This window comes from Microtus pennsylvanicus, chromosome 5 (genome assembly GCF_037038515.1).
Source record: "Microtus pennsylvanicus isolate mMicPen1 chromosome 5, mMicPen1.hap1, whole genome shotgun sequence".
NCBI classification, from domain to species: domain Eukaryota; kingdom Metazoa; phylum Chordata; class Mammalia; order Rodentia; family Cricetidae; genus Microtus; species Microtus pennsylvanicus.
The window spans coordinates 23,504,711-23,531,412 of NC_134583.1; the positions used below are offsets into that span (position 1 = coordinate 23,504,711).

General features: G+C 41.1%; 1 protein-coding gene across 16 annotated transcripts in view; it reads left to right on the forward strand.

The window, feature by feature from the left end:
• Cspp1 (centrosome and spindle pole associated protein 1) overlaps positions 1–26,702 on the forward strand; it is a 112,563-nt gene that overhangs the window by 62,596 nt on the left and 23,265 nt on the right. For 5 of the 16 annotated variants that reach the window (XM_075971353.1, XM_075971356.1, XM_075971358.1 and 2 more), the window contains 6 exons: positions 2,872–3,080; positions 5,140–5,261; positions 6,313–6,391; positions 8,175–8,304; positions 13,310–13,457; positions 22,346–22,498. In XM_075971353.1, coding sequence (XP_075827468.1) covers positions 2,872–3,080; positions 5,140–5,261; positions 6,313–6,391; positions 8,175–8,304; positions 13,310–13,457; positions 22,346–22,498 — 841 coding nt within the window. Of the gene's footprint in view, positions 1–858; positions 901–2,871; positions 3,081–5,139; positions 5,262–6,312; positions 6,392–8,174; positions 8,305–13,309; positions 13,458–22,345; positions 22,499–26,702 lie in introns of all 16 variants that reach the window. The other 11 variants (XM_075971352.1, XM_075971355.1, XM_075971351.1 and 8 more) reach the window with 4 other exon arrangements.

Sequence of the window (26,702 nt, forward strand, 5' to 3'; positions counted from 1 at the left end):
TCAGTGTTTAATATTTCATTTAAATAAGCCTCAAGTGGGCTGGGCGGTGGTGGCGCACGCCTTTAATCCCAGCACTCAGGAGGCAGAGGCAGGCAGATCTCTGTGAGTTCGAGACCAGCCTGGTCTACAAGAGCTAGTTCCAGGACAGGCTCCAAAGCTACTGGGAAACCCTGTCTCGAAAAATCCAAAAGAAAAAAAAAGCTTCCAATGTGGTAGTAGCTGCTGAAGCTCAACATTTTGGGGTACTGTAAAAAGCTATTCAGTTGGAACAATAGTGGCCCAAATTCTGTTTTTATAAATGTCAGTCATAACTTACAGTGAACTAAAGAAATGGTAACTGAAACTATAGTTTTATTGGTAAACAGAGCTTCCTGTTAGTTTAGGATGGTATAGTCCTGTGGGAACTACAGCCTCCTGTTAGTTTAGGATGGTATAGTCCTGTGGGAACTACAGCCTCCTGTTAGTTTAGGATGGTATAGTCCTGTGGGAACTACAGCCTCCTGTTAGTTTAGGATGGTATAGTCCTGTGGGAACTACAGCCTCCTGTTAGTTTAGGATGGTATAGTCCTGTGGGAACTACAGCCTCCTGTTAGTTTAGGGTTATCTTTTCATTTGTGTCTCAGTTTTTAGAGTTCATTTTGCCTTCTGTTCATGTGTACACATCCATAGGAAAATTATCTCAGTGTAACTTAAAATTGATGTTAATACTATGTTTAAATATATTTGACAATTTATTTTCCTTTATAAGAGTAATTTCCAAGAAACCTGTAACTTATGTCTTTTCATTTTGTTACTGTTAAACAAGAAGGATAATCATAATTTTTTTACTTCAATTTTGCAATTCGCAACTTCGTTAAGTGGAATGAACCACACACATCATTGCAGTTAAGTAAGGAGGAGGTAACGATTTATTGCTTTCCCACAATGCACGTTTTTGTTGTTGGATGTGTAGTGTTAGTTTTCTGCAAGTTTTTGTTTCTTCTTACAATTATGGTTAAGACCTAATTTTATTAAAAACTTCAGTCTCTAGCAAATTCTTAAAATTTACCATTTTCTGAGTCATTATCCAGTTACAGATGACTTTGGATTTACTTAATTTTAAGTGTTTGCTCCTTGAAGTATCTGCTTTAAAAAGTTTAGTGGTATCCAGGCAGTGGTGGTGCACACCTTTAATCCCAGCACTCGGGAGGCAGAAACAGGTGGATCTCTGTGAGTTTGAGGTCAACCTGGTCTACAGAATGAGTTCCAAGACAGCTAGGACTATTATACAGTGAAACCCTGTCTCAAAAAAACAACCCACCCACCCCCTTAAAAAAAAATTTAGTGCTAGGGCTGGTGGTATAACTCAGTAGTTGAGTGTTCTTAGGATGCGCAAGGTATTCCCCTTTGTGTGTGTGTGTGTTTTCTTTTTTTGAGAGCAGGGTGGTGTTTAAGATAGGTTTTTTTTTTTTTTGTGTGTGTGTGTGTGCAGCTTTAGTTGTCCTTGACTGTCCTGGAACTAGACCCGGTTGGTATCAGACTCACAGAGATTTATCTGCCTCTGCCTCCCTAGTGCTGGGATTAAAGGTGTGCACCACCACCACCTGGCTTTTTGTTTCTGACTATTCGTATAATAAAAATTTTAATATTAGAAACCATTTCCCGAGCCAGGCCTGATTCATGCTCTTTTTATAAAGCTATTTGAAAGGTTGAGACAAGTTCAAGATTTCTGTGGGCTACAGAGTAAGTTCATAGCTAGTCTGGGCAACTTAATAAAAAGCACAAAGTTAAGTAAAAAAATTAAAAGGATCAGAAATATAGCTCAGTAGGAGAGCTGCTGCTTAGCAAGTGTGAAGGCTGTAGGTTCAGTCAATGGTTCTTGCTGCTTCAGAGAAAAGAACACTTTCTGTTATTGTCTTGCAGAAAACAATATATAGGATCCAAAGGTAATCTTTTTTGTTTCCCACTAAATACCTATAAAAGGGGTAGAGAGACTGCTCAACAGTTAAGAGCACTAGCTGCTCTTCCAGAGGCCCCGAGTTCAATTCCCAGGAACCACATGGTGGCTCACAACCATCTATAATGAGACCTGGTGCTCTTTACTGGCCTATGTGCATACATAATAAATAAGTCTTTAAGAGAATAAGTACCTTTAAAGTAGCTATTGCTTTAAAGCAGCTTGAGCTTTTCAATGTAATGTGTTGGCATGTTAAGTTTTATAGTGTCAAAGATCTTATTTATTCTGGAATTAAATCACCTAAAGAGCATCAAGTTAAATAAATATATATGGAGTAATAGTTAAACATTATTTTGGTGTTCAAATATTTAAAAAACATAAAATGACATTTTGAAGTAAATATTAGTAGATGGCCCCTGAGGATTGTATTTGGGGGGGAGGCAATAAATTTTTATTAAGCACAGCCTTGTTCACTGTTGACGTGTTGCCTGTGACTGCTATGGCACTGTGACAGAGTCAGGTGGTCGTAAGGAGACTGCGTGGCCTGCAGAGTTTTGTATCTTACTGTCTGATGCTGTGCAGAGAGCCTTGCTCAGGCTGCTCTAGGGGACACTGGTCTCTCAGATGACAACTGGTAGAGAAGCGGCCTTGTGCTATTCTGCAACAGGGAGTTGGTGTCTGCCTGTGGTTGCTGTTTATTTAGTAATCATGAGACGTTAAGTGATTTTTTTGTGCTTCTCGGGGAACCTCAGTCACCCACTTATAAGAACATGATCTTTAAAGTCTTTTATAGCTGCAAAAGTCTGCTATTGTGTAACCGTCTTAAGTGTCTGCTGGGATAGAGGGTCCTTGGAGGTCCTTGTCATCTTTAAACATATGATTCTATATAACAAACAGGTGTGTTTTTGTTTTTGTTTTCTTTTTCTTTATTTTAGCCTGATAGACTAAAGCAATTTAGTTTGGCACCAAGACCCTTTGAAGAGATGATACCACCTGAGAGACCCAGAGTAGCTTTCCAGACTCCTCTCCCTCCTCTCTCTGCCCCGTCTGTCCCACCCATCCCGTCAGTCCATTCCGCCCCTTCTCAAAATGAAGACTTGCACAATGGACTCAGCAGCACCCTTGGTGACATGGTGCATTCCAGGTGCTTGTTTCAAACGTTTTGTGTTTGGGAATTAGGTAAGGTGTCGTCTTCTGTTTAGAGGGTATGCCGCAGCAGATGGTGGCCAAATAATCTCTTCGTGTTCTTTGTTACTGATGCTCCTCTTCTCTGCTTTTAGAGAAAGGAAAACCTTAACTGTTTCTATTAAAGAAGGTTGATATTTTAAAATGAATTGCTAAGAACATGTTAGTATTTTTAATGTTTTTTAACATAGAGAAGGTATGTGTTGTTCCATTATTTCCACTTGGCAATCACTGAATTGTTTCTTCAACTCATTCAGAAAAAAGTCTAATATGGCACATGTCTGTGTGGTTTATTTTATCTCTGCCTCAGTTCTCTCTGGGTTTATTCTATGCTTTTGGGTTTATAAACTTGTAATACATATTGAGCATGTCATTTCTGTAGGTAAAAGCCTTGCTATACTAACCTGTACATAAGAAAACTCTGTAACACAGGTATTTTCTGGTCTGTGCTTATTTTTCGCCTATGGTTGATGTGCTAATGTGTTTAAATGTGTAGATCGTTTTCTTAACCCTTTAACACATTTCTGAACTGTCCTTCCTTCCAGCAGGAGTTGGTCTTTTATTTGCTACTAACAAATCGTAGGGCTTTTCTTGCAGTCTTTAGGAGGTGCCTCCTTTGTTTCCTTTAATGACTTCCCTGCTCCAAAGACAGAGACTGGAATTGCAGAGCCGGAAGTGGCTTCTGTATGGGATTAATGGTTGGAATGGGCGGCTTTACTGGACTTTATGCAAAAATGTTTTCTTATTTGTAAAAGTTGGTAGTAGTACTTGTCTACAGTTGGAGGGTTGTGAAGTTTGACTCTTCTGTGTGTATGTACAATTTAGTAGGAGTTGCTGATAATCACAGATTCCTTTCATAACATTTATTTTATTTTTATTTTTCCTGGTATATCTGGGTCAATGATCCTGATGTTAGACACACTGAATGACTAATAAGTGTGGAAATTGCTCACTGTTAGAGAGACTTTAGGGGACCATGTTAATACTTATGTAACAGTCTAGAAAAGCCCCCTCTTTCCTTTTGTTTCTTTAAAATGATTTGTCCTTGCTGTTTTTATTACTGAAGAATGCTGTTCTGGTAGAAACAATAGCTGTCTCCTACTCCGTAAAGAAATGTGGAGGTGTGAGCTTCCACACAGTTTATGAACTGTTAAAGATTGTATCAGGACATATGGATTTTCAACTAACCACATTATGATTGACTTTCTGGGAAAAAACAGTAAGCTTTACATGTAAAAAGTATACCCTTTTGGGCTGGGGAGGTAGTTCATTCATTAATGTACAAAACTCTATGTTGGGTGTTGGGTGAGTTTGTGTCCCAGTGCGGGGAGGTGGAGGCGGGAGACCCAGGCTTGCTGACAGCCAGCCTAATTAGTGAGTTCTTGGCCAGTGAGCGACCCTGTCTCAAAAAACCGAGTGAGCAGCTCCCAAGCCTTGACACCCAGGCTGACTAATAGCTTCATGTGCACATTCTCTCCCGCACACACGTGGTCCTGTATTCATGATGGATACACGAGCACCCAAGCCAGCACATGCACACGCATAGCTCCACACAAACACTCACTGTATGCATTGTAGTCCTGAAGGTGTGGAGATCTGTGTCCTCTGCCCGAATCTCTACTCTTACCACATTCCTCAAGCATCCTTTCCTCTGTCTCCATAGAGACTGGGCATCCCTGCTTTTTGTTCCTTTAGCATTCTTTGTCTTCTTGTCTTCTTTCACTGGATGCTGTCCTGTTGTAGTTGTTCATTTCCATATTACTACTGCTAGGCAGGGAGCAAACTTTGTTTGCCATGGCAATAGTGACTATTGGATATTACTCAGTTGCTTTAACTTGTTTTCTTCTTATCAAAATGCTCCGAAAGTTTTAAAATATTTACTATTTGCTTGCTAATTTTTTGAGCAATTAGTACAAGATTGATTTTTAACTTCAATAATACTTTTTATAAAATATTAAAATATCTTGATTAAAAGTAATTAAATATGGCAATAATTTTTCATTTTTCTTTTGCTGTAGGATTGTGCCTCTGCCTCCACCTCCTCTGCTCCCCCCTCTGGCTGCTAACTATCGAACGCCTTATGATGATGCGTACTATTATTATGGTGCCAGAAATACACTGGATCCCAGTATTGCTTATTGTGAGTTTCCTATTTGGAAAATGTATTTTTCTGGTGGTTTAGTAAGGATAATTGCTTTTATGGAGGCAATTAACGTACAAATGAAAACGGTACAGTAATTTATTTAATCTAAGTGTTATCTATTCACTGACAAATTCATACCTAATATCAAGTCCAATTTTATTACTTTGACACAATACATGGAAAGGATATTTTATGAAGAAAATAGATTGTTTTGGAGGCCTAATATGCCCAAATAGCACATGTAGGCAGGTGTGTGTGTGTGTGTGTGTGTGTGTGTGTGTGTGTGTATATCTCTATCTTTGGTCTTTTCATTCTTCATATAAGTTCACTGTGATTTAGTCATGGGGCTATAGTTTCTACTCTGTTAAATTTGTTAGCATAAAGTTTTATGAATTAAACTCCTGCATGCATTTTGGAGGACAAACTCTAGCAATACCCATTTTAAAATCCAGTTATGGTTAGAGGTAGGATCATGAGTTCAAGACCATCTTGGGCCACTTAGGAAGTTCCCAGTCAGCTTGTGTCATAAAACAAGACCCAGTCTGTAATGAATCTTTTTCTGTCCACCAGTTCCCAAATAATGACACAGAGACTTCTTATTAATTCTGAGAGCTTGGCTTTAGCTTAGGCTTGTTTCTAAGTAGCTCTGATAACTTAAATTAATCATTTATATTAATCTCTGTTTTATCACTTGGCCATTATCTCTCTTCTAACTTGCATCCCCAGTCCTAGATTCCTTTTCCTCTTTCTTTCTCTCCCCAGAAGTTTTGCCCATACCTCTTGCCTAGCTATTGGCCATTCAGCTCTTTATTAACCAATCACAACAAATACATCTTCACACAGTGTACAAATATCCCATACCAACAGTCTTAAAACCAAAATAAAACTAATTGTGTTCATAGTTAATTTCCTTTTTACTTAGAGTTCTTTTGCTAACTCTAACTCAGAAAGATGCTGGTAAAGCACTCTGTATGTTTTCCTTTAGGGATGAGATGTTAATAGCAAGTCTTCTGAAATAAACGTGTTCTTTTCCTCCTTTCCCTTTAAGATGGCCCAGGAATAATTGGAGGACAGCCTGCCCCTCACGTCTCTGCCCCTGTCACTCACCAAGTAGCACAGCCTGTTGTGTAAGTTTTTACGGAAAATAATTTTTCTTCTTTTACTTAAAAGAGTGCTAAAAATATGCATAATATTAGATCTTGTAGCCTAATTGCTTTTAAAAACACTTGTAGTTGTTTTTATGGCCTTTGTGACTTTACAGAACCATCCCCAGAATGCACCTCATCTTACAAACTGAACTGTGTACTGTGAAATCAGTGCTGGTGCAACTCTATCGGGACTTGCCTGGCAGCCACTGTTCTGTGGTGTCTGCTCTTCTCCCTGGACCTCCTGAGGGGAGGGGTCAGGCAGTGTTTTCCTGGGACTGTCACTTAGCACAGGTCTTTAGTTTTCATCTGTGCTGTCATTTGTGTTAGGGTTTTCAAGGCTGACAGCAGTTGCTCGTGTGCCCACACCATCAGTTTCACGGCAGACACTGCAGCTGCCTTATTTTAGGTGTCGTAGCTATGCTGCTGGCAGTCCCTGGATAAGTGTCTTTCCAGGTTATTACTGCATATACCCAGAAATGCAAGTACTGGGTCACATGGTAATTATTTTAAAAGTATTTTGGAGGAACTGCCATATAACTTTCACAGTGGTATATACTGTTTTGCCTTCCCACTACCAGTGCACAAAAGTTCTAATTTTTCCACATACTCTACACCAGTTGCCCTTTTCTGACTAGCTCATTTAGTGTGCAGTGGTATTTCATTGTGTGTCCATATGTGTGGGTGCGTGTTGTTGGAGGTCAACCTTAGGTCTTACTCCTCAGGACCTCCCAAGCTTGTCTTTGAGGCAAAATTTCTCTCCAAGCCCTGGGGCTCAGCTGTTAGACTAGACGGACTGGCTAGTGAGCTCTAGCGGTCTCTCCGTCTCTGCCTTACCTGCTGGTGTTACAGTTGTACTCCAGACAGCACATCTCGGTTTTCATGTGCATGCTGGGCTCAGTTGCAGGTCCTTGTGATCATATGGTGTCTTAGTTACTTTTATTATTGCTGTATAAATACCCTTAAGGGAGAAGGGGTTTATTTTGGCTTGTAATTCATCATGGTTGGGAAAACATGGTAGCAGGCAAGGAAAGCATGGTGGGCTCAGGAGGCAGAAAGATTAATGCTTGTGCTCACTTTACTCTTTGCTTTTTCTAAGTCCAGGATCTTAGCCAGAGAATGCTGCCTTTCATAGTGGGTGGGTGGGTTTTCTGACTTCAGTTTACCTAATCAAGCTCATAGGCCTGCCCAGAGATGCTCTTCTAGGTGACTCCAGACCTCGTCACCCTTGGTGGGCCCTTCACAGAGAGAACTGTCTCCCCGTCCATCTTGTCACTGTAACGCTGGGGACTGAACACAGGTCCTTGTAAATGCTTGGAAACATTCTGTTATTGAGCCACACTCCAGCCCTCAGTGTGGTTGTGATTTGTGTTTCTCTATTGATTGAGTGATGGTGAGCATATTTTCATGTGTTGCTGGCTGTTGGTATCTTCTTTAGAGAAGCGTTTATTAATCATTTGTTTGAGGTTAAATAAAAACTTGTTATCCTGCCTTTTATTTACTTTTGTGAATGTGTGTGTGCGTGTGCACAGATGTGCCACACTGCGCGTGGAGGCCGGGGGACAACTTGCAGGAGGGGCTTCTTTGCTTTTCCAGGTGGTCCTGGACAAGGAAGAGTAGGTGCTGTACCTCCTGACCTATCTTACTGACTTTTGTCCTAAAGATGGTTTTATATACCAGCCAGTTTTTGAGAATTGCTTTTGTCTTCTTCTGGAATTTGCTTATTCTTATAATAAATTGATTCAAATTATTTATTGGATGTTAGGAATACCGTTGGACAGAATGAACAGAAAACTTTAAGTGATCGGCTGATGAATTCAGGACTAATCTTTGAAGATAAACCAAAACCTTCCAAACAATCACTTCAATCTTACCAAGAAGCCCTGCAGGAACAGGTATTCATTCGGTCATTCATTTGGTGCTGATGACTTATTTAGAGCATAAACTTAGGCCCTAGGGGAAAACACTGACAGGCAGTATGGTAAGCTTTGAATTGGGTACCCTGGAGTGCTGTTAAAAACAGCAGTCTTGTCTGAGACAGCTAGGGCTTCGTATATAGTGGATATGGGACAGCTAGGGCTTCGTATATAGTGGGTACGGACAGCTAGGGCTTCGTATATAGTGGGTATGGACAGCTAGGGCTTCGTATATAGTGGGTACGGACAGCTAGGGCTTCATATATAGTGGGCATGGACAGCTAGGGCTTTGTATATAGTGGGTATAGACAGCTAGGGGCTTTGTATGTAGTGGGTATCTGAGCTGCATGTCAGTTTATAGACATCCTTGGTATAGTCAGGGAGCTTTATTCATTTTAGTTTTGTATTTCCCTGGGACTTCCTTTTTTATGTATTGTATGTATGTGGTTCTTTCCTCTACCATGTGTTTGGAATTGAACTCAGGTAGTCAGGGTTGGTAGTAGGCTATTTGACCTTCTTAGCCATCCTGCTGGCTCTAGAGAAACTGTTAGTGAACTGTTATCAGTTCAGATCAGCTAGGAGGGGCTAAGGCTCTGAACTGCAGGGAGAGAGCGAAGATGTCCAAGAGACACTTCCCTGGTCTCCCGTGCATAGGGCATGATGTAGGGTAGGAGAGAGCAGAGGGCCCAAGTATGATTCATGATTCAGATCTAGGAGACTTCAGAGGCACAAACCGATGGGGATACATTGCTGGAATACTTCCATGAAGTACACTGGCTTCTCTTGTAGTTTATATTCATTAAAGTAAACTTAGGAGTTTGTAAGGGTTTCCCTTGGGCAAGATTCAAGGCATACGTCCACATTATAAAGTATGGTTTTGTTGTTTTGTTTTCTTGAGGTAGGGATTCATGTGTCCCAAAACCCACTCTGTGGTGAAGAAAAGATGGCCTTGCAATCCCAGTCCTCCTGTTTCCTGCTTTCTCCTTGGTGCTGCCGTTTGTGTGTTGAAGGATTGATCTTAGGACTTTCTAGGCAACAGCGCCACATTCCTAGTCCCTTGTCAATTTTTATGACTATGACCATCATTTTTAATTATGTGTCTATGTGTGCAGGAGTGCTGAAGGCACAGTGGTGTGAGAACCCCGGGAGCTGGAGTTACAGGCAGTTGTGAGCTGTGCTGTGTGGGAGCCCAGCTTAAGTCCTCTGCAAGAGCAGTACTCATGAATGCCCCAGCCCCTTGTAAAATAGTTTTATTCAGTATTTTTTTGTTTTGTTTTGGTGGTTTGTTTTATTTTTCGTGACAGGATTTTTCTGTGTAATAAATAGCCCTAGCTGTTCTGGAACTCACTATGCAGACACGTCTCCCTTGCCTCCAGAGTGCTGGGATTGAAGGTGTTCAGTCCCACTGCCCAGTTTTGTTTTTTTGTTTTTGTTTTTGTTTTGAGACAGTATCTCATTGCATGTCTGTAACTGGCCTGGAACTCACTCTGTAGACCAGGCTACCTCAACTCAAAGAGATCCATCTGCCTCTGCCTTCTGAGTGCTGAGATACAGATTTGTCCATTATGTCATTAAGCTCATCTGAATTTCCTCAGTAACTTTGGTAATAGTTGCACTTTATCCCTCATTTGTGAAAGTTTGGTCCCCCACCCCCTGCACTTCTCTTCAATTTGTCTAAGGGTTTGTCAGTCTTGTTAATCTTGGCAAAGAGCCAGCTCTTCATTTCATTAATAATAATAATAATAATAATAATAATAATAATAATAATAATTCTTTTTCTTCTCCTCCTCCTCCTTTTTTTTTAATCCCTAACTTAAATTCTCTCTTCTTGTCTATTCCTTTGTTCTTGTTTTTCCAAGGTCTTCAAGTGCATCATCTTTTCAGTTATTTGATGTGGTCACTAATGCCATATCCTTTCCTCCTCCTTCATTATGTCCATACACATAGTATATTGTGTTTTTATTTTCATTAACTCTAGAAATTGACTCAGTTTTCATCAGTGTATATGTTTAACTCACGTGAGTTTGTGTATTTTTCCCTTCCTCTTGTTGATATTCAGCCTTATTCTTTTGTGAGCAGATAAAATGTGGTATGTTATTTCACTTTACCTAAATTTGTTTAGACTTATTTTGTGTCCTAATATGTGATCAGTTTTGGAGAAAGTTGTATGGGTGCTGAGAAGAACATGCATTCTCTAGTGTTTGGGTGAAGTAGTCTACTGTAAATGCTCATTAGATCTGTTTGGTTTATGGTGCTGTTTAACTCCAGAGTTTCTCTATTATGTTTTTGTCTAGGTGATTTGTTTCTTAGTGCAAGTGGAGTATTAAAGTCACCCACTATCATTATGTTGTGTTCAATCTGTGATTTTAGATCTAATAGTGTTTCTTTTATGAACTTGGATGCCCTTGGGCTTAGTGTGCAAACGTTCAGAATGATAATATTCTCTCGCTGAATTTTTCTTTTTTTTTTCTTTTTTTTTTGAATTTTTCTTTTAATGAGTATGAAATGTCCTCTCTTTTGACTTAAGTTTGGTTTGAAATTTATTATTTTGTCAGATATTAAACTAGCCAACCCTGCTTGTCATTTATTATTATTATTGTTGTTGTTTTAAATCATTATTTTGTTTTTTCGAGACAGGATTTCTCTGAATATCCCTGGCTGTCCTGGAACTAGCTCTGTGGACCAGGCTGGGCTTGAACTCACAGAGATCCGCCTGCCTCTGCCTCCCAAGTGCTGGAATTAAAGGTGGGTGCCACTACCACCCAGCATGTTATTTGTAACAATACCTTTTCCATCCTTTCATCAGAGGTGGTGTCTATGGTTGATGGCGAGTTGTGTTTTTTATAACAAGCAAAAAGATGAATCTGGTTTTTTAATCTAGTCTTGTTAGTCTGTGTGTTTTTTTAAAAAAATATTTATTTATTAGGTATACAATATTCTGTCTGTGTGTATGCCTGAAGGCCAGAAGAGGGCACCAGACCTCATTACAGATGGTTGTGAGCTACCATGTGGTTGCTGGGAATTGAACTCAGGACCTTTGGAAGAGCAGGCAATGTTCTTAACCTCTGAGCCATCTCTCTAGCCCCTAGTCTGTGTTTTTTGTTGGGAAATTAAAACACTTATTATTGGAAGTTTTTTTTTTTTATTTTTTTGGTTTTTTTCGAAACAGGGTTTCTCTGTATTTTTGATCATTGTTTATTAATTCCTGTTATTTTGTTGTGATGTTGTTTTCTTAGACTTCTTATGGTCAACTGTATTGGGATTATTTATTCCCTGTACTCTTGTGTGTGCTTAATCTCTTCACACTGAACTGTTCTTTCTAGTATTCTCTGTAGAGCTTTAAATGCAGCTTTATCGCGAGATGTTTCTCCTTCCATCATGGCAGTTTCCTTGGGTGTAGTAGTCTGTCTGGGTTGGCGTCTGTAGTCCTTCAGGACTTTATACCAGGGCCTTGTGGCTTTCACATACTCCACTGAAAGTTCAGATGCTATTCTGATGGAACTGCCTTTGTGTGGAACTTGGACTTTCTCTCTTGCAGCTTCCAATATTCTTTCTTTGCTCCTGGGGAATTTTTTTACCTGATCCTATATGTTTGGTGTTCTTTGTGTCTGTCATCCCTTGATTAGTACTTTTCCCCTCAGATTTGAGATATTTCTTTCAATAATTTTGTGGAAAATATTTCCTGTGCCTTTGATCTGGGGTTCTTTTCCTTCTATACCTATGATTTGTATGTTTGGTCTTCTTAGAGTGTTTCAGAGTTCCTGTGTGTTCTGTTGCTGGGGTTTGTCTTTTTGTTTGTTTTTTAGATGAAACATTTTGTTTGACCAGATGGTTTATTTTCTCTAACTTGTGTTTAAGGTTGATAGTCTCTACCTGTTGATCCAGCCTGTTGATGGGCCTTTACGCTGATCTTTTTGTTGGACTTCCTAAGTTTTTGTTTTCTTCAGAGATTCTATCTCTGTATTAAGCTGGATTTTCACATTATTTTCATTATTTCATGCAGGCGTTCATTTGTGCTTTTGTAGTCTTCATTCAGGCATTTGCTCACTAACTTTTTTGAGTTCCTTGAACATAAAGTTGTTTGAAATCATTGTTTTGTTCATCAGTTAAGTTGCTTTTCTCAGGGAATGGGGCAGAGTGCTGCCTTGGTTATTCACGTTTGTGTTTTTTTTTTTTTTTTTATGGTATCTGGGCATCTGGAGTTAGATGGTTGATGGTGTTTCTTGGTGTGGATATCTGATCTTGCCTTTATTGGATGTGTGTGAGCTTTGCTGTTGCCCCAATTTGTTAGATTATGGGCCAGCTGAATGGTGGTTTGTTTCCAGTTTGGGTCGCTGTGTTGATATGCAGATGGAGTTGTCAGAATGTTCTTTGCCTAGAGAGGACAGAAGTAAACTTTCTGTTGGCTTAGATTCTTGCTGCTGAGATCAGAAGTATAAGGAGAGCTCTCTGATTCTGCTGTGGTTCTTAGGTGGCAGTGTGGGAGTCACAGTGCATGTGGGCAGTGCTCTGTGGGGCGTCCATGCTGAGCTGTGGGGTGGATTGACTGGTGGGCCTGGGAACTGGGTCTAGGGGTCCCTACCCAGAGTCAGGTCACAGTACTCTAGGCTGGCCAGAGAGCTGGGGTAGGTAGAGTGCCTGGCAGCAGTTGGGTCTTCCAGGAGTCTTGTCCCTACTAGGGGATCCAAGTCAAACTCCCCCAGTCCTGGAGCAGCACAGTGGGTGTGATGTCTAAGGGGCCAGAGGTCAGGTGGACTGGATATGAGGGTTGGCTGAGGGCATTTCCTTAAAGTTCCAGGTCAGATTTCTGCAGTCCTAGATTAGCGTTCTTATTTGCAATTCTTAACTTTGTAGTAAAGTGTTCTTAAAAAAAAAAAAATCTGCATTTTTTTAAACCAGAAAAATGAAGTAGTAGTATTGCTAGTCTCTTGTCTTGGGCTCCTATACATCAGTATTTACTTTAAGCATATCTTATGTTGTCAAGATTCGGGAAAGAGAAGAAAGAAGGAAGAAAGAACGTTTGGAAAAAGAAGAATATGAAGCTAAATTGGAAGCTGAGATGAGAATTTACAACCCCTGGGGGAAGGGTGGAGGTGGTGCGCCTCTCAGAGATGCCAAAGGAAATCTGATAAGTATGATGTGTCCCTGAACTTGCTTTTAAATGAATTATTTCCAGTGTTTTCAGAGTGAAGAAAGAAAGAGGTGGGGTTGAGACTGTATAATAAGGTTTTATTTTATGATTTAATGCAAAGGTGCTCTCCTGATTATGAATATAATAGATGTTACAAAACCTTTCTTCTGCAGAATAATATACCTTCCATTCATGTAATAACTACCAAACTGCAAAAAATAATTCATGTTGGTGCTTATCCAGACTAGTATGGTATATATACATATATATAGTATAGTGTAATATATACATATAATTATAATAGAGTATAATATATTAGAGTGTATTTTTTATTGAAGGTATTAAAAATCATAAGTTTATTTTAGACTAATAAAAATTACAAATAACTGAAATAATTGTAGGAAGGGATCTGCTTTTAATTCATACAGGGCGTAGACGTGTTCATTATGTGACTTCTTTTGTGCGGGGGTGTCTTCATTTCAGAAACTCTGGCAGGCTGCAGAGTTATAATCCTTCAGTTATGTGTATTTACTTATTCATCCTTTAATGTTTGCTTGGCGTGGTGGTACAACCCTTTAATCCCAATGCTTGGAAGGCAGAGGTAGGTGGATCTCCTTGAGTTAGAGATAGCCTCCTCTGTATAGCAAGTTCCAGGCCAGCCAGAGCTACATAGTGTTAACCCTGTATCAAAAAAAAAAAAAAGCTAGTTTATAAACATTGTTATCTACATTGAATAGTTTTTGGCTCCCTGTGGCTAAGTAAAGATAGTGTGGGTTTAGCTGTAAGCCACATAGGGGCTAGAGAGAGGACAATTGAAACGCTAAAAGCGTGACAGAATTGTGGACGTGCAGAGCTTAGAATTCTTATGGATTATGCCTGCTGTTAAATATATTTCAGGTGTATCTGAGTCCACTTAATGAGGTGACTCTTTCCCCTCCAAACTATTTTTTTCCTTTTGGAAGGCTAAAGCTTCTGTTGCCATTTCCTAATAGATGAGGTGATTTTAGATGTTGCACAGGTGGACATTTCTTATTTGAAGTATGTATTGGATATGTTAGGACACTAATTTTTATTCACTTACTCGTGATACTATTATTAAGGCAGTTAACAGTGCTGTGCCAAGCCTGTCTCGGAGGCTTATGGCAGTGCCAGCTTCGTTCCCATGTCTCTAAGAGAGGCGACGTCTTCCACTGAACCACTGCTCCATTTTAGAATCCCTTCCTTCTTGGCTGCACAGCGTGGGTTGGATCCAGAAGTAGTGTAGATGAGTGGAGGGTTCTGTGGTCCTAGCCTAGGACTGGAACATCATCGTCTCTGCCTTCACTTAGCTGTCCCAGCTTCTCCCAAGAGCCTCCTGCTCAGGGTGGCGAAGTTTGCTTTTTTGTTAGCGCCCAGGAGGAGGCCTGGGACTGGTGAGTGTGTGGCTAGTTGTAGCCTAAGGAAACTGGAGTCATGGGTTGTCAGAAATACTCTAGTTCCTAGTGGAGGAGGCCCCATCAGACATTGGAAACAGTGCTTCCAGAACTTTCCAGGAGGACTAAAGCAATATAATTACGGGGTAAGTTTGAAGTGAAGTGTGGATTCTTGGATTGTAAGACACTGGTTTAGAACTGCTTACCCTGGAGGAGGTTTCTGTTTTAAGTAGTAATGTTTAATCTACCTTGTGCTGCTATCCTCACACGAAACAGAGAAAATGTATTTATGAAGGACAGTGAAACTTGATACTATACTATATTATAGTTGTATAGTATGCTTGATACTATACAATACTGTAGTCAAAGGAATGAGTCACTCCTAAGGAGTACCGAGTTCTGTAGTGGGTGCTGTATTAGAGATGGGGAAGCAAGGCTTTGGTGTTGCATTGAGATGGTGGGGAGTGCACTGGATGGCCAAGTGTGACTGTGCGCTTGCAGCCAACCAATGGTGCTGCTTGCTTGTGGACCTAACTCCCTTTGTTCACTTTCTGTCTTCTGGTGGAGAGAAACTAAAGGGTGTGAGTCTTCACTTCTCACCCCTCTATCTTTTTAAGGGAAAATATTTATTAATGAAATAAAGTAGAAGACATCGTTTTTAAATAGGCTCCTGTTTTAATTGTTTGTGCCACAGTTCAGTGTTCTTCATTCACTAGAACTCTGTATTTACGGTCCTATAAAAGCTAAGGTATTGTAAAATGTTCGAGGAGGTGAATGGATAAGCTTGTTCTGTGTGTGTGTGGAGGGGGAGCTACTTAGCAAATCAAAGGAGTGAATTGTTGGTGTACGTAATATGTGAGACTCGAAAGTTCTGATAAGGAAAAGATCCATTCTGATAGTTACCTTTGTACATTTCTGTTCCATGACACTCTCACAACATCAAAATTCTAAAGAACTTGCCCGTGGCTGTAGATTGGGAATATGAATAATATGAAAGGTGGCAAGATGGGTGTTTTGGTGGTTGAGCTTTGCAAAAATTAACTGCTTATACTGGTTTACTTGAAACTATATGTGTTAAAATGTTAGCAGCTATACAGCGGTGGTTCTCAACCTTGTTAATGCTGCGACCCTTTAATACTGTTCCTCACATGGTGACCCCCAGCTGTAAAATTATTCCTTTACTACTTCATAACTGTAATTTTGCTACTGTTATGACTCATAATGTAAATATATATAATATGCAGGATACCTGATATGTGACCCCCCTCCCCCGCCAAAGGAATTGAGACCAGCAGGTTGAGAACTGGTGTTATACACCAAAAAAAATATGTGGCTAGCAGGAATCTAAGCTCCCAAATGAAAAGTCTGAGCACTCGAGAGATGCTTGGCAGTCTCTCAGTCCTGGGAGAGGTGTGCTGACAGTCTGTCATGTGTGTTTGACAAAGTAATGCCTGTCTTTACCTCAGGTCTACTGAGGTCAAATTTGCACATAACAAAATTACTCTTTGAAAAATTTCTGATGTTTGCCATTTCTAAATCATTTCCTAAAGTAATTTCTACCACAATCAGGAGGTGGCTGTTCCGGAGCTGCTAAAGGGGAGTCCCTCTGTCCCTTATGGGCAGTCCTCTTGCAGCCCTTTGCCCCGAGAAACCTGCCATCTGCTTCCGGGTGCCAGGTTTTGATGATTTTCTTCCAGAGTGGTTTTGTGAGATTCTTGTTTTCTGTACTGCGTGGAGTTGCATTGTTTCTGAGGCGCTGTCATTGCATGGCTGCTCACAATGGACAGGTACCTGGCTCGTTTCCAGTTTAAGGACATTGGGAATAGAGTCACTGTAAGCCTCTGTTGCTTGCAGCCCTTTTAGAGATCAAATGACCCTTTCACGGGGTCCCCTAAGATCATTGGAACACACAGATATCTATATTACAATTGGTGGTAATAGAAAAATTACGGTTATGAAATAGAACAGAATAATTTTATGGTTAGGGGGTTACCACCATATGAAGGACTGTATTAAGGGGTTACAGCTTCAGGAAGGTTGAGGCCTCTGTGTGAATGCACACTTTTATTTCTCCTAGGTGCATGCTTAGGAATAGGCTCAGTTGATCGCATAATGTTTTGTTTGCTTGTTTCTTTTTATCTTTGTTAGAAACTTAACTGCTGCTGGGCGATGGTGGCACCCTCCTTTAATCCCAGCACTCGGGAGGCAGAGGCAGGCGGATCTCTGTGAGTTCGAGACCAGCCTGGTCTACAGAGCTAGTTCCAGGACAGGCTCCAAAGCCACAGAGAAACCCTAAAAAAAAAAAAAAACAAACAAAAAAACTTAACTGTTTTCCAAATTGTGCCTTTTTCATTAACACCAGAAAAACACAAACTTTCCAATGCTCTGAACTCTCCCCAGCATTTGAGGTTAGCCATTCTGTGCTATGTGTAGATATTCTATAAAAGAGCTGCAGAGGTACAATGAGAGCACCTTTCAGTGTGTTTTCTTCATAGTGGACATTTATGTAATCATGGCACAATTATAAAAGCCAGAAGTAAATTGACACTGTACTGTCAATGAGATTGTAGACAGTATCTAAATTTTGACAGTTTCCCCCTACTGTCTTCTTCCTATTCCAAATGCTGTAGTACACTTGGTTGCCTGTCTTGTTTATTGATTCATTTATATATTATTACCGTGCACGTGTGTTTGATGTGTAAGTGCTGGCTCTGGTGTCCCGCACAGTGTATGGAGGTCAGAGGGCAGCACTGGGGCAGCATTGGGAGCCAGTCCACTTCTCCGTCATAGTCTGTGATAGGGAGTCTAGCTTGGGTGGAGGCTGGCGCTGTGCTTGCTTGTACCTCCTGAACCTCTTATAGGCCCACCATGTCTTTAACCTGCAGTCTGTGACAGTTGTCTCTGTATCTGGCTGTTTATTTGTGCACGCATGAACTTTTATGCATTTCCTGGACCACTTAGTCCATCTCTCCAACATAGTGCATCACTTCATAGTTTTTATTATTCAGAGTTACTATGGTAAACTCTTCATGTCTGACTTCATGCTTACATCATACACTTGTCTGTTTTGTAGTAAGTTTGAAATTTAGATGTTGAAGTTTTTTTTTCTTTTGTATTTTGGCGATAGGATCTCCCTGTGTAGTTTGTATGCCCTTGACTTGTAGGACCTGTGTGCCAACCTCCCCTGTGCTGGGATTACAGGTGATGTCATGATCCCTCCTTGACCCTCCAAAGTTGTGCTGTTTGCAAGATTGCTTTGACAATCCATTTACTTATTTTACTAATAGTTGGTCATTTTTTTCCTCCAAATATGGTGTGGTTTTCTTCGGAATTACATTGACCACACAGATAATTTTGGTACAGGCATCATCTTAACACTATTGACTCTTTTGATGAACTAGTGTGTACTGTCTATCCCCTGACTACTGATGAACTAGTGTGTACTGTCTATCTACTAACTGCTGATGAGCTAGTGTGAACTGTCTATCCCCTGACTACTGATGAGCTAGTGTGAACTGTCTATCCACTGACTACTGATGAGCTAGTGTGAACTGTCTATCCCCTGACTACTGATGAGCTAGTGTGAACTGTCTATCCCCTGACTACTGATGAACTAGTGTGTACTGTCTATCCACTGACTGCTGATGAGCTAGTGTGTACTGTCTATTCCCTGACTACTGATGAGCTAGTGTGAACTGTCTATCCACTGACTACTGATGAGCTAGTGTGTACTGTCTATCCCCTGACTACTGATGAGCTAGTGTGAACTGTCTATCCACTGACTACTGATGAGCTAGTGTGTACTGTCTATCCCCTGACTACTGATGAGCTAGTGTGAACTGTCTATCCACTGACTACTGATGAGCTAGTGTGTACTGTCTATCTACTGACTACTGATGAGCTAGTGTGAACTGTCTATCCACTGACTACTGATGAACTAGTGTGAACTGTCTATCTACTGACTACTGATGAGCTAGTGTGAACTGTCTATCCACTGACTACTGATGAGCTAGTGTGTACTGTCTATCTACTGACTACTGATGAGCTAGTGTGAACTGTCTATCCACTGACTACTGATGAGCTAGTGTGAACTGTCTATCTACTGACTACTGATGAGCTAGTGTGTACTGTCTATCCCCTGACTACTGATGAGCTAGTGTGTACTGTCTATCCCCTGACTACTGATGAGCTAGTGTGTACTGTCTATCCCCTGACTACTGATGAGCTAGTGTGAACTGTCTATCCACTGACTACTGATGAGCTAGTGTGTACTGTCTATCCCCTGACTACTGATGAGCTAGTGTGAACTGTCTATCCACTGACTACTGATGAGCTAGTGTGAACTGTCTATCTACTGACTACTGATGAGCTAGTGTGTACTGTCTATCCCCTGACTACTGATGAGCTAGTGTGTACTGTCTATCCCCTGACTACTGATGAGCTAGTGTGTACTGTCTATCCCCTGACTACTGATGAGCTAGTGTGAACTGTCTATCCACTGACTACTGATGAGCTAGTGTGTACTGTCTATCCCCTGACTACTGATGAGCTAGTGTGAACTGTCTATCCACTGACTACTGATGAGCTAGTGTGTACTGTCTATCCCCTGACTACTGATGAGCTAGTGTGAACTGTCTATCCACTGACTACTGATGAGCTAGTGTGTACTGTCTATCCCCTGACTACTGATGAGCTAGTGTGTACTGTCTATCCACTGACTGCTGATGAGCTAGTGTGAACTGTCTATCTACTGACTGCTGATGAGCTAGTGTGTACTGTCTATCCCCTGACTACTGATGAGCTAGTGTGAACTGTCTATCCACTGACTACTGATGAGCTAGTGTGTACTGTCTATCCACTGACTGCTGATGAGCTAGTGTGTACTGTCTATCCACTGACTACTGATGAACTAGTGTGTACTGTCTATCCCCTGACTACTGATGAGCTAGTGTGAACTGTCTATCTACTGACTACTGATGAGCTAGTGTGTACTGTCTATCCCCTGACTACTGATGAGCTAGTGTGAACTGTCTATCCACTGACTACTGATGAGCTAGTGTGTACTGTCTATCCACTGACTACTGATGAACTAGTGTGTACTGTCTATCCCCTGACTACTGATGAGCTAGTGTGAACTGTCTATCCACTGACTACTGATGAGCTAGTGTGTACTGTCTATCCACTGACTACTGATGAGCTAGTGTGAACTGTCTATCCCCTGACTACTGATGAGCTAGTGTGTACTGTCTATCCACTGACTACTGATGAACTAGTGTGTACTGTCTATCCCCTGACTACTGATGAGCTAGTGTGAACTGTCTATCTACTGACTGCTGATGAGCTAGTGTGTACTGTCTATCCACTGACTACTGATGAACTAGTGTGTACTGTCTATCCACTGACTACTGATGAACTAGTGTGTACTGTCTATCCACTGACTACTGATGAGCTAGTGTGTACTGTCTATCCCCTGACTACTGATGAGCTAGTGTGAACTGTCTATCCCCTGACTACTGATGAGCTAGTGTGTACTGTCTATCCACTGACTACTGATGAACTAGTGTGTACTGTCTATCCCCTGACTACTGATGAGCTAGTGTGAACTGTCTATCTACTGACTGCTGATGAGCTAGTGTGTACTGTGTATCCCCTGACTACTGATGAGCTAGTGTGAACTGTCTATCTACTGACTACTGATGAGCTAGTGTGAACTGTCTATCCCCTGACTACTGATGAGCTAGTGTGAACTGTCTATCTACTGACTACTGATGAGCTAGTGTGCACGGGGGTGGGTGGGGGCGTGCGCTTGTCTTCCTATCCGTGCATCAGCTCCCTGATGCTGAAGGTCCCAGGTTTGTGAGCTGCCAGAGTGAGTTGTGGAACTGAACTCTTGGCCCTTACAAGTCTTGAGTGGTGTAAGACTTTAACTGCTGAGCCATCTCCCCAGCTCCTCTCGTTTTCTTTTTCTTTATAGTTGTGTGTGTGTGAGAGTCTGTGGGCGTGTGCACGCCGTGGAGTGCATGTGGAGACCAGAGACTGACTCAGGAGTCAGTTCACTCTGCCTGCTGAGGGGGTCTGGCTTTCCAGGCTAGCCGGCTTCCACACACTCAGCTTCCTGGCAGATTTCCCGGACCTTGCTGCAGGAGACCTGGGGTTTAGATGTGGGCCACCACATTTACGTCTGTTTTCCTATGTGTGTTAGACTTGTGTGACAAGCGGCTTTCTAGCCAATAGTATATCTTTCATTGACACATTTTTCTGTTTATTTACCTTGAAGATCTTATCTATTTTCTAAGCCCAAGATGCCCTAAATGTAGTATGAGGATGTAAACTCTCATAATTCTGAGCTGTGTTCTCCTGGGCATGTTGCATGTTAATTGGACTCTTTGGAATGGTATATTGATTATGAGTCACATTCAGAATACATCCTTGAAGGTAATGCTCTTCTGGTGGATAATTTTTATATCTCTGTGTAAGCTCACTTTTATTGTTGTTATTCCAGTGTTTTGGAAGGAGTAGGTTATATATATGACTTTTAACACTGGAGTCCTAGAAATGTACAGATCTGATTCTGAGACTGGTGGCTTGACCCAGTTGTCACATGTCAGAAAAACAGCCTACCAGTAGGCCTAGGTGTGAGCAGCTTGCCAGACACGGCAAGTTTGTTGCTAGGAGACACACTACCCCAGGCTAATGTTTCAAACTAAGAAGTGCATGCTACTTTGTGGTTCTTCAGATAATAATTTTTTGAGGGTTTCCCCCCCTCTTTCCTGGTTGTTTTTGTTTGATGCTTAAGCCTGAGGTTGTAGTATAAGATGTCTCCACCATGGCTTCCATGTACAGCTCAGAAAGCTTCAGCTTCTTCTCTCCAGATCTCTCCATAGCACCCTGCAGTACCAAAAGTGGCCGTTGGTTTTCCTGGCAGCGAGCAGATCATTGCTAATGAGGATGGAGCGCATGTCTTTTGTGGAGCAGCCCTGGAGTCATAGGTCGTGCCCTGGCCCTGGCCTAGTCTCGCGTGAAGTCATACGGAGACCGCAGTTGCGAAGAGATGGGGTTCCACATTTTGAGGAAGGGTTGCTAAAGAATTTGTGGATGCATTTGAACACCCCACAGGAACACACTTTTTGCTGATTGTTTCTCGGAGAGCAGTGGTTTGGGGCAAACTTCCCTTTGTCTTATTTTGAGTTTCAGTGTTTGTTCTATACTAAAGAAATTCTGATTTCTGAACTGGCAGTGGGTGTGTTAATATGGCTTGGATAGAATGACAAAGATTTATATCTCCTTAATTTGGTTTTGAGTTGTTTTCACAGTCTCTTTAGAGTTTGAGTGCGGGTGCTTCAGAGCTGCAGCCAGCAGCTAGACACGCCCAGTGTTGTCCTGTTTTCATCTCTGCTTTCTTATTTTTAAATGTATTAAGTTTAAGTAATTATAGAAATGTGTTTATTGAAATAAATGGATTATTTTTCCCTCTCAGCTGATTTGAATAGGATGCACAAACAGAATATAGATGCCTACCATAACCCAGATGCAAGACCATGTGAAGACAAAAGGGCTGTTGTATCTGTAGACCAAAATTTAGCCACTTCAAATGCTGAGAACCTAGAAGATTCTGCAAATAAAAACTCAGGTTTTTAATCACGTTCTTACTAAAAAAATTTCTAATGCTGTTCATGTCACTTCTGTTCTTTGATAAAATTCTTACTGTAATTTTGAAAATTTGCTACTATGAATTAGGAAGCATAGAGTATTTTCTTTCCTTAATGTAGCTTCTTTGAAAAAGAGAATAGGGAAAGGTGACTTAACAGTGGCCATTTCTTTCCTGCTCTGTGACTTGCTATGTCTCTGTAGCTGCTGCTAACATTTTCCTTTCTGTGCTGGAGGGTCGGTCTTTGCTCCTCATACCCATGGCTGCATCAGTGGGAAAGTATTTGGTGTGTTAGGATAAATTATACAAGAAACTAGGTTTCTGTTTAAGTGATCTCTTTCCCTCCATATTGTACAAAACCTGAAAGTTTAGTCTCGGATTCCACCTTCCTGCGGGCAGAGCTGACGCACAATTAGCAGCATCCTGAACCAAGTTTCTGTATGGTGGAATAACTCAGTATCTTTTTCCCATGGCCTGCTGGGAAAGTTGGCATCATCTTTCATATGTGTGTGTATGGTATGCATTTCAAAACCAAAGCAAATGTAAAGAATGCACATCTCACACTGTATTGATGCTGATAACAGTGACTTCATTCACTATAAAATTCTGCTTTTGCACTTTTATAGTGTTTTATTGTGGTTTTGACTCTGCTTTTACACTTTTTTTTTTTTTTTGGTTTTTCGAGACAGGGTTTCTCTGTGGTTTTGGAGCCTGTCCTGGAACTAGCTCTTGTAGTGCTTTTACACTTTTATAGACGTTTTGATTATAGGAAAAAGATTTACAGTAGGAAGTTCTTCTGAAACAGGTTTTATGCAGGTCAGAGGCTGTGATGCTGATCACGGTACTGGTCCCGTCTGTGGCCCGCACTTTGAAGAGGGTTGTTTGCTGGTTTTGTAGGCAGCCCCATTCCATGTGTGCACTGAGGCTATGTCGAAGGGTTTTTTTTTTTGTTTTTTTTTATTTTTTATTTTTTTTTTATTTTTATTTTTTTTTGTGTGGTCTTTCAAGACAGGGTTTATCTGTGTAGCCCTGACTGTCCTGGAGCTAATCTGTAGACCAGGCTGGCCTTGAACTCACAGAGACCCACCTGCCTGAGTGCTGGGCTCAAAGGCATGAGCTTACAGGAGATTTTTACTGTTTGTGTCTAGCTTTAGTTTTTAGAATTCTAAAATTAGAAACTTTGTTTTTTGTAAAATTATTTTTTTTTAATCTGAAATTGTTCAGTATAGAGGAGGAACAACCAATACTTTTTCATCTTACTGAATTTTAGCTCCTGTTGAGTGTTGCTCATGCTACCTGCTGCCTCTGGGGTTCTGGTGCTGTGGGTCTCCCATCCTTCACGCACAGTAGGGCTTGCAGCTCCGTGGAGCTCAGGACTTACTCTGTTAGCCATTTGCTTGTAGACGTGCTGCTGCAGATACGGTGTCCGTGACCTTCCCAAGTGCATAAGCCTCACTGAGCATGCCCAGCGACCTCTGACCTGTATGCTTTTCTGTAGTATCTCAGGTTTTCCTCTGGAGGTGGGGGTAGTGATACTTTATCCTCAACACATTAAAACTGTCCTAAAATGTTTGGTTTCCTCATTTTATGTGAATTGAAATTTCCTAGGCTTTCTTTCCTGAAGAACTAACTTGAACTCACTTTGTAAATGTAAGAGAGTATCCAGTGCTCCCTGATGTGTGCTGTGCCATGTATATGTCCATGCGTGTTGTGTGTGCAATGTGCGTACAGGCGCACAGCTGTGGATGTGGACACATATATGTCCATGCGGCACACAGCTGTGGACGTGGACATGTATGTCCATGAGTGCTGTGTCTGCAAATGTGCACACAGGCACACAGCTGTGGGCATGGACATGTATGTCCATGAGTGCTGTGTCTGCAAATGTGCACACAGGCGCACAGCTGTGGATGTGGACACATATATGTCCATGCGGCACACAGCTGTGGACGTGGACATGTATGTCCATGAGTGCTGTGTCTGCAAATGTGCACACAGGCGCACAGCTGTGGATGTGGACATATATGTCCATGAGTGCTGTGTCTGCAAATGTGCATACAGGCGCACAGCTGTGGATGTGGACACATATATGTCCATGCGGCACACAGCTGTGGACGTGGACATGTATGTCCATGAGTGCTGTGTCTGCAAATGTGCACACAGGCGCACAGCTGTGGATGTGGACATATATGTCCATGCGGCACACAGCTGTGGACGTGGACATGTATGTCCATGAGTGCTGTGTCTGCAAATGTGCACACAGGCGCACAGCTGTGGGCATGGACATATATGTGTGCTGCTTTGGGAAACTTGGATGTATCTGAAACTTTCTTTTATTTATGCTTTTAATCTTCATTGTCCTCTGACGTTTTGTCTTAATTGGACTTCTTTTGTTCTTTTGTTATTTTTAGACAGTGTCTCACTATGTAGTCCTGCTTTTCCTGGAACTCACTGTGTTCTCAGACTCATAGAGATCTGCCAACCTCTGCCTCCTCAGTGCTAGGACTAAAGGTGTGTGCCGCTGCTCCCAGCTCATTAGGCCTGCCTTTGAATCTCTCAGTGTCTTTTTTTGGTGAAAAATTGAGACAGGCTCTCACTCCTGTGCGGGGATTATAGGTGTGCACCACCCTGCCTGGCTCATGTTCTCAGTTGTCTTTTACTTTATGGTTCTTAAGTGAACTGCTATGAAGTCCAATACTAATGTGGCTTCAGTTTTTTTTTTTTTGTAGCTACTATGATAGCTAGTTACTTTTCTTTTTTTTTTTTTTGGTTTTTCAAATCAGGGTTTCTCTATCTAACAGTCTTGGCTGTCTTGAAGCTTGCTTTGTAGTCCAGGCTGGCCTCGAACTCACTGAGATCCCCTGCCGCAGCCTCCCGAGTGCTGGCTTACCACTCGGCACTACCGCCCGGCATCAGGTCTCTAATCATAGTGGCTCCCTATACTTTGAAAAAAGTTTTTTTTTCAACAGATTTATCTCATCTAATATTTATTTTTTTTGAATTGTCACAAAATTCAGATTTTCAGGGAAATTAAGATAAAAGACAGGTACTCACATTTATTTCACTGTCAGCTTTCTACAGTGCCCAACATTTAAACGAACCTTCGTGGGCTCAGTTCGCTTTTAGTAGAACCTTTTTTTTTTTTTGAAAAAGTTCTCATGATGTTCAAGGCTTAATTTGACTTGATTTATCTGTTAATCCAGTCAGCGAAACATTAGTGAATTTAAATAAATACAAAGGCATAGGGGACCTGAACTGCTAAACTCTCAAGTAGTTTTCTATTAGATCACACAAATAAGGGACGGAAAACCATCAAACTAACAGTAAGAATGAGTAACTGAGCACTGAGACACACGCCTGTACCAGCCTTAGGAGGTAGAGGCAGGAGGATTGCTGCACATTTGAGGCTAGCTTGGTCTACATAGTGAATTTCAGACCAGTCATGGAACATAGTAAGATCCTATTTCAATAAACAAAACCAACCAAACAAAAAAGAATAAATCAGTAATTTAAGAATAATATAAAAGTTACTTGAGTCTTAAATTTAAATGTCATATTTTTTTTTCTGCATTCAAAGAGCTTCCTAGGGAATGGTTTTCAAATAGCTTTTCTGAAATAAATTCCTTTGAGATTTATAATGCTGTTTATAAGAAGCCTATACTCCAATTTATATCCCTTAAAAAGATATTCTGTGTGTGTTATAGATACAAGGCCCGTGTATGCTAGCATTGAACTCAGTAGTTTTAGAAGTAAAACCTATCATAGTTATTTAAATTTGTTAATTATTTCATAGCTGACTTATAGCCTGTATTTACACTATGGATGTGAGCAATTTTGAACTTAGCAATTTCTAAAACTAATTTTTGGAAATTTTGATATGAGTATAGATTAATAACTACCCGCCCCCCCCTTCACAAACCCTGAGGATTGAATCCAGGGCCTTACATGTGCTAAGCCCTGCCCCTAAGCTATTTCTCCGACCCCTAAGTACTGTTCTTAAGTAAAAGCTATTCGTGTACATTTTTCTTTCGTGAACTTTATTTTGCAGCCTGCGCTGCTGTCCACATTTAGACCGCTAGCTTGCACATGCCTCGGTCTTCCCGCTGCTGTAGGCAGGGTTTCCAGCTCCTGGTGTCCTTCTTAAGTGTGCTCTCTCTTGTCCTCCATGCGCTCTGCTCACTCTTCT